The 15,666-nt window shown below is 35.9% G+C and overlaps 1 protein-coding gene across 4 annotated transcripts in view; it reads right to left on the reverse strand.

The window, feature by feature from the left end:
- The window catches only part of LOC109842861 (phospholipid-transporting ATPase 1-like), a 15,892-nt gene continuing 4,000 nt past the window's right edge, over positions 3,775-15,666 (reverse strand). For all 4 annotated transcript variants that reach the window (XM_020411768.1, XM_020411766.1, XM_020411767.1 and 1 more), the window contains 7 exons: positions 11,828-12,164; positions 10,811-11,678; positions 10,499-10,622; positions 8,814-9,033; positions 6,779-7,237; positions 6,415-6,691; positions 3,775-4,205 (listed from right to left, as the gene is read on the reverse strand). In XM_020411768.1, the coding sequence (XP_020267357.1) occupies positions 6,511-6,691; positions 6,779-7,237; positions 8,814-9,033; positions 10,499-10,622; positions 10,811-11,678; positions 11,828-12,164 (2,189 nt within the window). In that variant the 3' untranslated portion in view covers positions 3,775-4,205; positions 6,415-6,510. The remainder of the gene's footprint in view (positions 4,206-6,414; positions 6,692-6,778; positions 7,238-8,813; positions 9,034-10,498; positions 10,623-10,810; positions 11,679-11,827; positions 12,165-15,666) is intronic.

A 15,666-nucleotide genomic window follows, 5' to 3' on the forward strand; every position in this document is an offset into this window, starting at 1 on the left:
ACTGACCAGGATCAAATTTCCAAATTTATATACAAAATATCACAACATCAAATTAGAAGTCAGGTGACGAATGATCATACAAGATCTTAAGCTCAAGCTAGTTGGGATAATGCAAAAAATTGCATAAAAGGAAAATAAATCTTCTGAGTTATAAAACCACAAAAGAAATGGATAAATAACATTGAACCCATCTAAATTACTAGATGGGTAAGAAATTCTTTATTGAGGTCAAATTTAACATAATGAGCTTCCATATCAAACATTTAAGTGTTTCAGCAACCATTAATGCCCCCTCGCAATTTATTTCAGAACCCAGCTTCAATTTAAGATTTTCAGTAAAAATTCAAACTTGGAGCTTACTATATATAGAACTACTAATATTTAATGACCCTCTGAGTTCAGCGTTAAATAGCCCATAAAACCATCATAAATGTGCAGTCTTCCTACATGAGTTTCTATCAACATTAATCACCAAAAAAACCAAGATCCACCCCCACCCACCAAAAAAGAAAAAAACGATTTTTAAGATCAACTACAACACGAATTTTAGTGGGGGGGGGGGTGTTAACTTTTTTGCAAATAACGCATAAAAATAAAAAAACATCACCTTAACTTCAAAAAATTCAATTTTTTTTGAAAACTTATTAGCTCCATGATCAAATTCATTCCATTAAAAGCCCAAAAAAAGGAAACATAAAAAATAAACCAAGATCCAACAATGGATAGTTAATAAAACCGAGATCTAAGCCAGTTTCTCTCAAATTGCCCCCCAAAAATGGTAAAATAGAGCGTTATCCATACCAGATCTAACAATTTCTCGAGTCATGAGGTAAAGATCGGAGATTTCTTGTGATCTCTTGCCTTTGATTTGAGAATTTAGATAAAAATTTGATTTTTTTCGCCCCCTTTTGAATTGGGGGGAAGAGAGATGCTGAGTTGGTCTAAAGAGGAAGAGTGTTGGTAATGAGGACAATCAAAGGTGAGGGATTTTTTGGCTAAGAGAGAAAATGGTTGAATGGGTTGATCGAGAGAATATTCCAATCAAAGAAGATTCTAATATCTAGGCAATGGCAGTAGAAGGGGAAGATCAAAAATTTCCAATCAAAGAATGTTGTTGATCGAGGAGGCGATGGAAGAGCACCGGAGCATGATAAGAGATTATATTTTGGCTAAGAGAGAAGACAATTGAATGGCTTTAGAGAGAGGAGATCTTGAATGGGAGCGCAGATGAGACGTGGGTGAGACGGTTTTTTTTACGGGATAAAAATGAATCAGTTAAAACTCTTTTACGTGAACACGCTGGCAGAAAGGGGTTACTTAATTTTTTGAGATGATGGCGTGACTCCTTTAGATTGGGCCACTTAGGATTTACTGTTCATCTTATCTTTTTTATTGTTCTCCTTTAGTAATAAAGAAGTAGATACAAAAAGTATATAGTATATAAACTAAAAAAGCAGATGATGCTTTCAAAAGCATCCTCAAGTCACTCTCTTAGAAGCAAAAGCAATTTTAATAAGTATGCCCAAAAAAATTTCACCAAAACCTACTTATTGGCTGCTTCTTGAAAAAAACAAGCAGAATCACCTAAAAAAGCAATATCAAACTGGCACTCAATTTCTCATTGCTTTCCCCTTAGCACTTACCATTTAGACCCCTCTATTAAAAAAAACCCCTACTTTCAAATCGCGCCCAAATTTGTCCCCGATTTGAATCTAGATCCAAAATAAAAGAGTCTCGCCTGCTATCTCCATGTCAATCTGTCCTCCCCACATCATCTACTAAAAAAACACTATCAGCTGCACGCACATGACAACTTCTCACGGGAAAAATTGGTTGCTAATAACAATTTGGATCTTGTTGCACATTTGAATCATTAAAATAGCTTAATGTAGAGTTACCTATTTAAAATGCACTATTGCTAAAAGAAGACCGGATAAAATACCAATGTGATAATTTAGTCTACTTTAACGCGAATTTATTATTTAGAACACCACTAGAACTAGGACACGACACTGCAAATAAGGATAATTCTTAGAATAACCTACGTCAATGAATTCATAACTAATCACAGGAAATCTGAGGAGGAGGAGGAGAAAGTTCAGAACCAATTTTGCGCAATGTTAAAGAGTTATTACTGCATATGCAAAGCTGTCCAAAATATTGAATATAAGAGGTTTTTGTTGATATTTGATATTTAGATATGCCACACAATTCAAAGGCCGCCTAACAACCTCTGTTTTCAAGGCAACGAGGCCGGGTATATGATTGAGAGGTTCGGTCGCCAAGATACAACCTTCTTTTAAAATTCGACTTTAAACTAAGGCTTTTATATCTGCTATACTTAATTATAAAAATCATCCGTGTCTACCTTCTCTCTTCACGTGCGCACCGCGTGCAGCTGAGACTTCAGTTTTTAGTCCCACATCGGTTGCGTTTCAACCCGAAGGGCTGGCAGCTGGCATAAAAGGGGTCGCAGGGCTGCGTTCCAAAGCATACCTTTCTCGGCCTTTTGGCTAAGATCAAGTGTAGTATCTGTTGGGTCGCAGGGCTGCGTTCCAAAGCATACCTTTCTCGGCCTTTTGGCTAAGATCAAGTGTAGTATCTGTTCTTATCAGTTTAATATCTGATACGTGGGCCATCGGCCCACTATGATATTAAATTAATTTTTGTTGGGGGAGGGCCCACCCACAGTAGCTTGCTGCTGGGGTCCTTGAGCGTCGCCCGCGCGTTGCACTGCTGCACGGGCCTGGCGCACCCCTACCAAATCATAAATTAAAAATTTCAGCCAGAGTTACTCGGAGTGAGATTAACATTTTGTTGGGCTCTTAAATGCCCTACCAAATCATTAATTAAAAATTTCAGCCAGAATTACTCTGGAGTAAGATTAACATCTTGTTGGGCTTTTCAGTCAAAAAAACCAATTTGGACTTTCGTTTCGAGTTTCTGGTTTTTGTGAATATGATTGTTATTTAGTTTGAGTTAGTTAGCAGAGATTAGAAGAGAAGATATTAAGTGAAAATTGAAATATACTAGTCCTATCTATTATTCTATTATGTTAGTGTGAAATAGCTAATATTTATCAACATAAGTTTGAAATAGTCACTTACTCTAATTTTCGAACTTATTTGTTTAGATACTTACAACAAGATTTACTTGTTGATGTTATAGGATTACATTGCTCTCTAATAAAATATGTAAAACTAAATACTAGTCAAGCCTGCCTTTCGTATTTACTAAGACATCAGAGAAAAAAATAAAATTTATACTTAATTAATATAAGATTGTATCGCTTCTACTTTTGTGAAAGAATACTTTAGTTAATTTTTTCAATGGCAAGGAGGTGATAAAATTTTATTATCAAATATCATGTTTTACTATGTAACAATTGCAATCAAATTGACAAACATACAGAAAAACAAGGTCACAATGTAATAGCAAGCAAAATGTTGGATGAGTAATAGATACAACCTTTACTTCAGCTTCGGCTATCTGCAAAAATTTAAAACTTCAAATATCAGCAGTTGAAAACTTCAAATATCAGCAGTTGAAAACCTCATGACAGCTAAACTGATACGTTGACAACCCCAAAATCTTCTGTAAGCTATTATACCATCTGAGATGTAAAAATGAAATTATGAAACGTTTTGGGGGTCAGTACTATACTTCGCAGTTTTCAATAGCTTGACACAATGAGTGCAGTTTTCAATAGACAACTATCAACAGGTATAACCAAAAGTAAATATCTCTTAAACTAAATGCAAACTAAAAGGAACATGTTGAAACCTCCAAACTTTAAGGTCAATTACTGCCCGAACTGAATATAAATACAACTGTTTCTTTCTCTGAATTGGTTGCTTCACCAATAATGATATTGGATGAACTAAACCCTCACTATAGAATAACATTCAATTACATTTACTCAATGATACAAAAGGCAGACAAAAGAATGCATAGATCTAAAAAAAACAAAAAGAAAGAAAGAAAAGAATCGTGTAATATTCTCACAACTATGTACTCTAAAAGTGTCCCTAAGTTCCCATCTCCACATCAAATTTTCACAAATTTATATTAATTCAGATGTACACACAATATTATCATAAACAAACAATTCTGCAGTTCAGATTTCCCAAGGTGTCAGTTTCCTCTCTTTCCAGCTGTCATTGGTCTTTCGAGCAATTCATTGTTTCCTCTAGCAAAAATAACAGCTGCAACACGAGACATCAAGCAATATGTTGATATTGGAAATAGATGTGCACAATTAGATTTTTGAAGAAATAACGCAAGCACATAGATTTCCTTTTGAAAGAAGATGGATCATTCGGTTTCAAAATGAGGATGTGGCACAAACCCAACTGTGGTTGCCAATTTGGCTGTAGCTCCATGCAATGGTCAGGAAATAAAAAGGAAAAAAAGGGAGAAAAAAAGAGAGAGAAAAAACTAAAAAGGCATTTACATGCAATATTGTTTCCCACAAGCATTGTAACAACAGTGAGCGCATTTTCTGCAGTAGAAACAGTGTCGGTTGATCAAAGTAAACGTTATAGAAGCACTCCAAGTACATGAAGTTGCATGTAATTGAGCAAAGTTTTACCTAGAACTTCACCAAACTAAACAATCTGAATCGTTTATTCTTTCCCCAATCGTGCATGTTCAAGAACGAGAAACTAGCAGAGATGCATCTATATGTTTCATCATTGGGTAAAACACTCAACAGCTTAAGCAGGGAATTCCTTTCCATCAGAATTCAAACAGGTGAGCAGATGCTGCAGATTTACAGTTAATTTCTTTCATAGAAGTACAATAGTTACAGAAACACTATGACGATCTTTGTCAAAAGACTAAGTTTATATATGTATGTATATTTGCATGTATTTATACATGTATATATATGTATATGTCTATGTGGGTGGGAGGGGATTTACACATGTATTTATACATGTGTATATATGTATATATTTATACATGTATACATATGTATCTGTGTGTGTGTGGGTGGGTGGGGATATACACATGTATACCTCCATACGGGAATACGGCGGATAATTCCAAGTTGCTCTGAGGAAAAAATATCTTCTAAATGTGTTGATGGCCTGCCCCTCCCAAGATAAGCAAGAACCCTAACAGCACTCAAAGTTCCTCCTATTAGAGAAATTGTACGGACAAAATTTACATTCTCCATTTGCTAATAGACGTATTCATATTTAAGTAACAAAAGAAGTTACAGACTTCATTTTTCGATGCTGCTTATAATAGAAAAAATAAAAAATAAAAAAATTTACAGACTTGTTTATGGCTAATATCCAACACTGGAACCAGTATGTATCTTGTTAAACAGAGCTGCAAATATAGTGCTCGAGACCATACCATAGGGATACAATCATTTATATCAGAAACTAACAAATTCAAAAAATAAATCATTTCAGGAAAACTACGTAGAAAATCAGGTCATATTTGTACCATAGAATAGGCTCAGACCCACTATGGAAAAATAGAATGTCTTTTGGGCAGTTGTACTTAAAATCCAAAAATCTACTGTGGGGAAAAAGGAACTTCAAACTAAGGACACTCTTTAATTCAAAACCCCATTTCGAAAGATCCAATTAAGCCTACCCAAATCCTACTGCATATCATTCAAATCCATATACCTGTACCCCAATAACTGAAGTATAACACAAATTTAGCAATACTGCTTCAACACCATCACCACTGTGGTGTCATCCTTTCTCTTATGATCTTTCCTCATGCTATGTCATATTATCATTACCTCGTCCAGGACAAACTTTATGAAAAAGCCTGTGTAAAGGTCAACATTAATCATAAACTCATATCAGGTTATGTCTTTGATAATATTGATACTTAAGCACATATTTCATATGTGAATATCATATGCCCGCACAATATTTTTAGGGAGTTCCAGTATCAATATTTCTATGTATGGGGACACTTGACTCTCATTTTCGATGTCCAGGTAACACTTTCTGATGTTCAGAGAAGATGTTGGTTCTGAATGTGCATCCAGTGGACGTCGAAAAGAATGTCATATTTTCGAGCAGTCCTAGGACAAAACTGATGGCTGTGCAGCACTGAGAGATCATTTAGTAACATGGTTGATGATATTAAATATTGAAATAAAAAAATACAACTGCATAAATAATATATAAACTACTCATTCAATTTTCAATTCTCGGAGGAAAAACGTGTGGAACAAGACAACTACCATAATAAATTCTTAACCTTGATACCAGTGGAATGCCTCTCGTACATAAGAGCACAATGAATAAAAAGAAGTCAATTAACTGAAATTTTTTATTTTCCCTGTGTTAGTTGCAAATAAAAGTTGTACCATACAGAAACAACCAATGTGTTAGTTGCAAATAAAAGTTGTACCGTACAGGAACAACCAATGTAACTTACCAAGGAGTTAGCAGCCGCAAACTCTAGAAGAAAAATGCCTGTTGATCATCTCAAGCCAAAGCACATGACAGAGCTCTCGAGATGATAATGTGCTTCTTAACTGATGTCGAGGTTGGGGAATGTCTTCAGTATTTCTGCTTCTCTTGCTATTTGAATATCTGAAGGCCAAAACCTTTGCTGGAACACTTTGTAAAAGAAGCGAGGAAGTAATGCTACAACTATTGTAAGTAAAATAGTAAGCCAATAGGCCTCTGAAACTGCCAGATGATATATTGTCCTGCCATAAGAAGTAACATAAGAACAAAAATATGGACTGAATGAACTTGCAAACAAGAAGAAAAGGAGGATCATCAGCAGAACTAACCAATAATTGGGGAATGCTGGTATGGAGTCCAATATGATCATGCATGCATAAGTAGCAGCTATGGAACCCCATGTTGCAATATGAGTAATAAGTACCCAACGCTGTATATCCATAGCCAAGTGAATGTTCACTAGAATAACCACTGAAATTGTCCATAAACTGCCCAAACTCCATATATCGATTGTGCTGTTTCTGTAGGTGAAAAAAGGTATACAGAAAAGGACAAGACTTTGCCACAATGTATCAATCATTATCAACCAAAACAGACGCATGTTGTAGCTCTCATGTCTATGTCCTGCTCCATAAAGTTTTGGATACCGGAGGAGCGTCTTGTGACTCAAATCCTTGTCCATAATTCCAACTACTATCGTGGGGAGAGACGTATATATGAGAGAATAGAATACGCTACTCCAATCTGTCAAAGCAGAAGTTGCTGAAAAAGCTGTGCACAAGATGTACCTGCAGAACAGAACAGTTACCTCATGCTGCTATAGTATGATTTAAAATTGTCAAGATTAAGAAGTTCACAATGTGCCAGTTAGTAATTTTACGACATGCTATCTTTGGCAAAATCCAAGGCATTGACAAAGAAGGTTACTGAATGAAAGGTTCACATATCTTTGGCAAGGCATTCACAGAGAAGGTTAATGAACGAAAAGTCCACATATATTTTGGATCTCATTTCCTCTTGGAGAAAATCTGTAGGCACAGGGTAACGACTAGAGCAAGGTGCTCTTGCAGGATCTTGATTAGTCTTTATACTAGGATTTCCTTTGTCGAATGGCCAGTTTCAGTGTAAATTAGCAAAATCAAGAACACTTATTCTTTGCAGACTTTCATTCATCTATGCTAGAGAGCCCTCAGTTTCAACATCTTTTATATTTTCACATTTCAGATGCCACTTGGTGCCATGCCCTTCAAATATTTTCTGATTCGTTCCTACAACTTCAATATTTGACACTTAGGGCCCGTTTGGATAATGGAAGTATTAGAAGTAAGAAGTAAGTTATAGAAGTAACTTTCAAAGCTATGAAGTAGGAAGTAGTGGAAATAGCATTTTTTTTGTTTGTTTCATATATTTTTAGAAGTAACAGAAGTAGAACTTCTTCCTCTTCATTTACTTTTTTTGTTTGGATAACATTTAAAAATATTACTAGGAAGTAATTTTATCAATGAAAAGTTGTTACAAGTAACTAATAAAGTAAATATTAATAAAAAAATTATTTATGTCCTAATTAATATGCATTTCAACTACTTCCGAGCTACTTCTGAGTATTGAGGATTGGAAAAATATTTTGGAAGTAAGGATGACACGTAGGCGCCACATAAGCATTTAGGGAAGTATTGGAAGTAAGTTTTTCAGAGAACCAAACACACTTTTTTGCTTGGAAGTAGCAGAAGTAGCTTTTACTTCTTTTACTTCAGCTACTTCACAATTACTTCCGTGCAAACAAACAGGCCCTTACTGGAAGTTGGTCATTCACAAATTTATTATTTTTCACTTTATTAAACAACATGAAACGTTCTATAGGAGTTATCTGTATCCAGATCTCTTAAGTTGAGGAAGAAGATAAAAAGGAAGTAAAAAGTTAAACTTCGAACAACGGAAGAAGCGGAACAAAGAGCTTGAAATATTAACTTGGAGGCTAGGCTATTGGTGGAACAATCATGTATCTGATATTCTTTTGCATTCGATATACCATTTGATCTCTTCTAGATTTACTTGCTTGTTATATCTATTGTTTATTAATGGTTTTCCTAGTTAGACCTATTACATTGCAGATAGAGAATCGCATTGTTCCCAATTAATTGGGTCAAAACTATCTGTATTCAAAGAAATCCAACTGAAAACACCTTGTAGTGCCAACTGACTTTCAAAAGTTTTAGAAAACTACATGTACAATTCCTCTGCACCTTCAACAAAATATTAAGCCTGCAGACCAAAATTTTATTTACTTTCTAATAATATTATTATCAATAATATTATTTTCGTATTACAGCAAACAATACAGGTGTTTAAAGTTTAGGTGCTTACCAGAACAGCATCAGTACAAATACAGCATTCCGATAGAAATTGTATAACACCAAATAGCCCATTCGTTGGTAATTCCAGTGGCCATGCACGAGGAGCAGTCTTTTCAAAAAACGGAACTGACCCATAGAAAAATCTGACGCCATCACCGCCTGACGACCTTCCTGACCACATATCCCAACGCCAACGTCTGCCATTTGGATCATTGAGACGTCGTTTGCCCCTGAGGAAAAGATGCTAGTCAAGAACAGAATATGCATGAAAGAAACCACATTATTCACTCGTTTATTTTTCATGTCTATGCTATCTTACTGTTTTTGGCCTGCAAAGCACTGTTTTGAGATATAAATATGATACAAAAATCATGACAAAAACAACATTTACAAAAATAACATAAACAAAATCTATTTATTCTAGACTGACGCAGCGCGAAAGTGATAACCTCGGAATCCACCAAGGGGTGTTCTCTGAATCCATAAAGAACGATCTTCGAATCCACGAAGAAAATATTAAAAGAGAAATTTTATTGATGAAAATTTATTATTCTCCTTTGGGGTTACATGACTCTTCTTAAATAGAAAAACAAATAAGACTCCTAATAAAACTAGAATTATAAAGAAATAGAAAGTATCAAATTCTAGCCTAAAAAGACTCCCTATAATAGAAAAAACAAATCATGAATCAAAATTAAATTTGTTTCCTAATCTAATTTGACTCTAATATTGAATTTATTTCCTAATCTAAATAGACTCCAATTTTATTACTAAAAATAAACTAAAAGATGATTATTTTCGGATTTCAGCAAAAACTGGGTATTATTGATGAGATTTTAAAAATCTGACAATCTAGTTAGCTCCGTCTCGTCGAGAGGTGATTTACATATATACTATGTCAGAATTCGCCTTCCGGATTAAAAAATATGATTGTTTCTTTGCGGAAGTCAATAATACGTGTAGCTCGTGATTATCCGAATCCTACATGAAATTGTCCGTTAAGTGTCCTACATCATAGACCTAAAGTAAGAAACAATATCTGAAGTCCATTTCATTATAATATCTGACCTAGTACGAGATGGGAGTGCCTACCGCGCCTCTTACATGTTTAAAGGTTATTCAGTTGTATTTAAAACTTAAAATACTACTAAACTGAATCAGAAGTCCTTTTTGTGTTTATACTGTCAAACATGCCTTCAGCGTATCTTTGATATGCAATTTTTTCAATTTTTAAACACCAATAGCGTTTGAAAATGATTTCTGCTGTTAGCCCCAAAATGAGTCTACTGTATTTACCATTTATCAGGCAGTTCAATATATGTCGTCAGATAATAAACTCACTTTGAACAGATGCTTCCAAGTTGTTGAACACAAGTCTAATCATAATTCATAATTAATTATTATATTCAGCTAATGATTGAAAAATTGACATTTTACAGGACTTGTTAGAGCAGAGCCCAAACACTTGGGATAGAGGCTTTGTTGTTGTTGTTGTACAGGACTTGTTAGGCATCACGGGCAAAGTATTGATGGCACAGGTAGTTCACCTGCTAATAACAGATTATCTAGTAAAAAATGAAGAATATGTGGTCTTCGAAGATGTTAAATGTCAAAAACTAAAACGAAATTGATCCAAATAAAACTCTTTGACATTTTCCGTATGACAAATGGCAAAAGAAAAGAAAATTAACTCACCATCTCCAATAGCAAGGGTCATGTCATTTGTTCTGCTCTTGACGAGATCAACTATTCCGGCCTTTTGCAAAGGAGCAACACGGCAACAAAGCACAACTTCACAAGAAGTCGCCAAATCAAAAAGCTGCAAAAAAATATTAAAAATGAAAGTAATAAGCTAGAGTAAAACAGATAAAAGAAGCAAATTCCGAATTACATGCATGATTATACAGGATTGAAAAGAAAAATATTAAACTAAAGAAAAAAAACTTATTGTTACATGGGAAAACTGCAAATCAAATGCATTAATTTTTAGTAGAGAATAATTCATGCCTCTGATTCAAGATCTTTCTCTAGAATGTAAACAAGGCTGTTTCCATCGATTATGAGTGCTAATGGTGCATGTCCTGAGCCTGCCGCTTTTTCTCCGACAAATTCTGGCATGTCTTCGCCACCACATGCATATTTGAAAGCATGTGATCCACTTTCAGGTATCATACCATCTAATGATGTTAAGTCGCCAACAAATTCAGGAAAATCTCTCTCAACTTTTATCTTCGGATCTGAGATTTTGCTGCCGTTGTCCACTGACTTTATTCCAAATTTCTCCTTAGCATCAGCTAGAAGATGCCTGCACTCAGCCTCTGAAGTACCATTTATTATAATTTGATGCATGTCCAACGTCAGGAGCTTGCACGAGAGTCCAATGGAAATTGCAGTCTCTTGCTTATCTCCTGTGAGAACCCAAACTTTGATTCCTGCTTGGCGAAGGGATTCTATAGTTTCAGGCACGCCATCTTGCAATTTATCTTCAATTGCGGTAGCCCCAAGGAGATTTAGATGACATTCAATAAGAGATGCTGCTTGACGTAGCTTTGCTGATCTCTCAGTTAATGAAGTGCTAGCTGCTTCATACTTATGCTGCCATTCCTCAAATTCTGTATCAGTAAGATTCCTTGAAGCAATTACAAGGGTGCGTAAGCCTTCTGACGAGTAACCAGTCAAATGGTTTTCCGTTGCATGTTTTAATTTAGCAGGTTCTACTCTTACGTGACTGTTAGTAGGTGAACTGCTCAGAATACTTAAAATTGAATTATCAGCTCCCTTAACAAGAACTTTCACAGAATTATTCGGAAACCTAATCACCACAGACATCCTTTTCCGCACACTGTCAAATTCATGCAATCCAAGCACATCTAACCTGATATGAAGGCAAAACAACTCAATATAAAATCCAAAATAACAGAAAAGAAAATTAATCACAAATAAAAGCTAGAAGTTTCCAGTTTATCAACACAAAAAGTAGAGTTTGGAACCTAAATGGATGCGAAAAGGAAAGTTCAATTTTACCTAAGCCTCTTGCCATTGACATCAATAACAATATGACCCGATGTACGCTCAAGGAGAGTGTATCTATAAGCAGCAGCAGCAATGACCAAAGCTTGCTCATCAGGAGACTCACCCTGGTAATCAATACTGTCTACCTCATCAGTTAATTCAGTATCAGAACAAGTAGAGGATCGACGACTAGTCATTGGAATGACAGTATTACAGGCTGCTAAGGCAAGAAAAAAATCATGTGCGGCAAGTCTTTCCTCTCCAGTTAAATCCTTGTGCAATAACGCTGCAAGTTCAGGATCAACAGTGACTCCAGACTTGAACTTCCACCTCTGTTCAGCCATTCCTCCTGCAAGGAGAAATAGATGAACCATAAGAGGGAATAATTGGAATGTATAAGCGCCCAACAAATATAGAAACATCTGAAGCAGGTTGGTATGGACTTCAAACAATTACGATTAACATACACACGATATGAAAGTTGATTTTGCAAATTTTGTAATTTCACACATGGTGACTTTCTGCTATTCTACAAGAACCAGCATGTTTTGTCCAGAACCTAGTAAAAAATTGTGAACTTGAGAAGCTCATGAATTATTCACACACCAGAGGAGAGACGAACTGATTCACATTAACTCGCTAAGTCACAATCTTTATGCCCCTACCTAAAACCTTTCTCAATGCAAGGAACTAGCATTCAGGGTAAAGCCAGACTGAAGAGTAGTAGTATCCCCACTTTACCAGTGCATTCAGAGAGAAATAACTTTTTTACTTGAAGAGGAAGCAATTAGCCCTCTCTCTGCATTAGGGGAAGTTATGAAGTGAGAAGGTACAGTCTGGCTGGATAAGGAACCTGAAAGGTATGGAAGAAGACCTAGAGCAAAACCCACTTGCGTACTCTAACGTTACAGTTGGACTCATGATGGAACAGACAAGTCAGATTAATTGTGAAACTTTCACATCTATTACAAATATTGCAAGTACTTTCCAGGTTAATTGCAGACAGGCCCCCTGTACTTACCCCTGTCGTTCTATTTGTGCAAATATAGTTCCATTTGTGTGGATAGACCCCCTGACTGAACTTCCTTTACTCTTTTAAGAGTAAATAAAAATTCACTCAGACTCCTTGTTTGGTACGCAAGAAAGAAGTCAAGTGAGAATGGAATAGAGGTAGGAATGAAATGGAATTAATTTAGGAATGGAATGTTCATTCCCATTCTCATATTAGGATGCAAGTAGAGAATCAAGTGGGAATATCTTTAAAAAGGGTATATCCGAAATTTAATTTATTATTTTTTATTCTCATTTAAGTGGGAATATTAATTCCTTGATAACTCACTGAGACATTAGGTGAGAATTAATGAGAAGTGAGAATGACATTTCTAGCATCCAATAACACATCATGTTTAGTAAGCATGAATAAGAAGTTAAAATTGCACTTCATTCTCACACACCAAACGTGGCGAGAGGGTTTATCCACACTTGGGCAAATGGTACAACCGCACAAGGCAAATTTTTTAAGAGCAGTATAGCAACCCGCCTAGGCCTAAGCAGTGCCTAGGCCGCACCCCTAGGACTTGCGAGTGCCAAAGGGAGCGTAGGCCACTTACACGGACCGCACCACCTTATGTCTCAGTCATGGTTCCCCCTGCTGCCATCTCCATATCCTACGACCTCTTATGGCCTCCTCCACCGACTATGAACACCCTCGCTTCCTCCTTCGACCTTCAGCAAAACCTCCTCCACCATTACTTAAACAAAAAGGAAATCTGCCTAAGCTCCACCTACTTGCCCAGCGGCACCTATTGCTTCCTATAACATTGTTTAAGGGGGTCTATTCACACCAAGAGAATTACGGGGGATCTATCCGGAATTAACCCTACCTTTTAATGCTTTTGAAGCCTAATGGGATATGAACCTGGGCCAATCAGAAAAAATACATGGCATCTACAGATTTCTAGCATTTATTTCTGTCCCATGTGAGAGAAAGAAGCAGAGATAATTTGCGTGTGTGCATTAGGTCCACTATTTTCAAAATTCAAATAATAACATTTTCCAAAATTAATTACTATAGAGCCTTGATTCACAATAATTTATATGTTGGAAGTCTTTGCAACTCTAAATTGTAACTCTAGCAGAATGGGTTGATATGATCACAAATGGATTGGAAATAATATTTCCAAGCTGTGCTATGGAATTGCTATCAATGAAGGACATGATGGTCTTTCACATGAAACAAGATGTTACTTAAAATAGCTGCACCATCTGATGACTGTGTTAAGACGCAAAAAGTTTATTAACAAAATTTCTACTGACAGAAGCCAGCTAATACAAGCATCATAATATAAATCACAAATATAACGCAAATTGTGTGGTCAAATTTGGATGAAACACTTGAATATATGGTCAAGGACATAGGAAGTGCAAGCCTTGCTCCAGCACACATAAGTGTAATTCTTCACAGAGGACTCGCCACAGCTACATTACTTGCTCATCATTCATCAATTATATGTTTTGTTTCCCAGGTTTTCAGCAGTTGGAAAGAGGATTTTGAAGAACATTTGGAGGATTTAAACCAAATAGGAACAAACAATGAAGGATTCATGTAACTAGCAGCAAACAGATAAGAAACATGTGGTGGCATTAGCAGCAGCTGATCGACATAAAATATATGCATAATAATAAATGCTTATTTACTTTTCCAAAATTTGAGGTTCAATAGAATATTTCAATAGAATATTGAGTGGAAATATAACAAAAACTAGGCAGTCTGTGGCCTTGCACAATTTACTTTTGAGGCCAGTAGAGAACAAGGATTTAAGGGACCAAACAGGAGATTAAAAGCATTAAAAGGTCTACTTCAGCAGGTAGGAAACATGGTGTCTCAGGAAAAAATGAGTCTCCATCCTTGCTTGAAGCTACTATGAGTCTCGCAGACCCAGGAAACCAACTTATAGCAAAAAGTCAACATTTTCATTTCTTGTCAAATCCCACATGTTATATAACTGTTATTTCGCCGTTAAGAGAAAGCAATACAGTGTATATAATCAGTGAACCTTAAGAGGCCAAAGGGGCAAGTGAAAATGAGGGAACATAGGTATAGATGATGCATGATGCATGATGAAAATGAGGGAACATAGCTATACGAGATGCATGATGATCAAGGCGAAACATATATGCTCAAGTTAATAACAGTATGAGGAAATATATAAAGCAACACTAACGACATTCGCCAGAAGGAAGAAACAGTACATTCATACATAAATAGAGGCAAAACAAATGAGAAGTATGACATGAGATTTGGAGAAGACTGTACGAACGACAACCAATCAAAAGTATGCATTAAGTCTAGTCAGAAAAAGCACAACAGAATACATGAATACTGTAAATTCATATTAATTCACATTTTCCCCAGAAAAAGACCCAATTAAGGTGGAAAATACATGTGTAAAAGCTTCTATTTCTTTGAAGTCTTCTATTCTTTTTCTTTGCTAGCTGTCCGTGCTATTCTGACAGGATAATACACCGTAAATTGAGTAGCTGGTATACATAGTATATTGACTTTGTAAATGAACTAGGAAGTTGTACAATTTTGCTCTGCAATAGTAGAATAAGGAAAGACGACATGATTCACAACACAAGAAGATAAACTTCTAGGGAGTTACACTTTTAGTATCTCCTTTCAAAAGTTCCCCATTCATATATGGAACAAATGCCTTTGCAATCTAGATTTTGTTCCATGTGAAGCGGATCTACAATAGATGTCCTCGAAAACATGCAACAGACTTCGAGAGAGACTTCTGCCAATTATAATCAACTTCAGTGAAGGTTATCATCCACTTTCGTTTTGT

Source organism: Asparagus officinalis, chromosome 5 (genome assembly GCF_001876935.1).
Source record: "Asparagus officinalis chromosome 5, Aspof.V1, whole genome shotgun sequence".
Lineage (NCBI taxonomy): Eukaryota > Viridiplantae > Streptophyta > Magnoliopsida > Asparagales > Asparagaceae > Asparagus > Asparagus officinalis.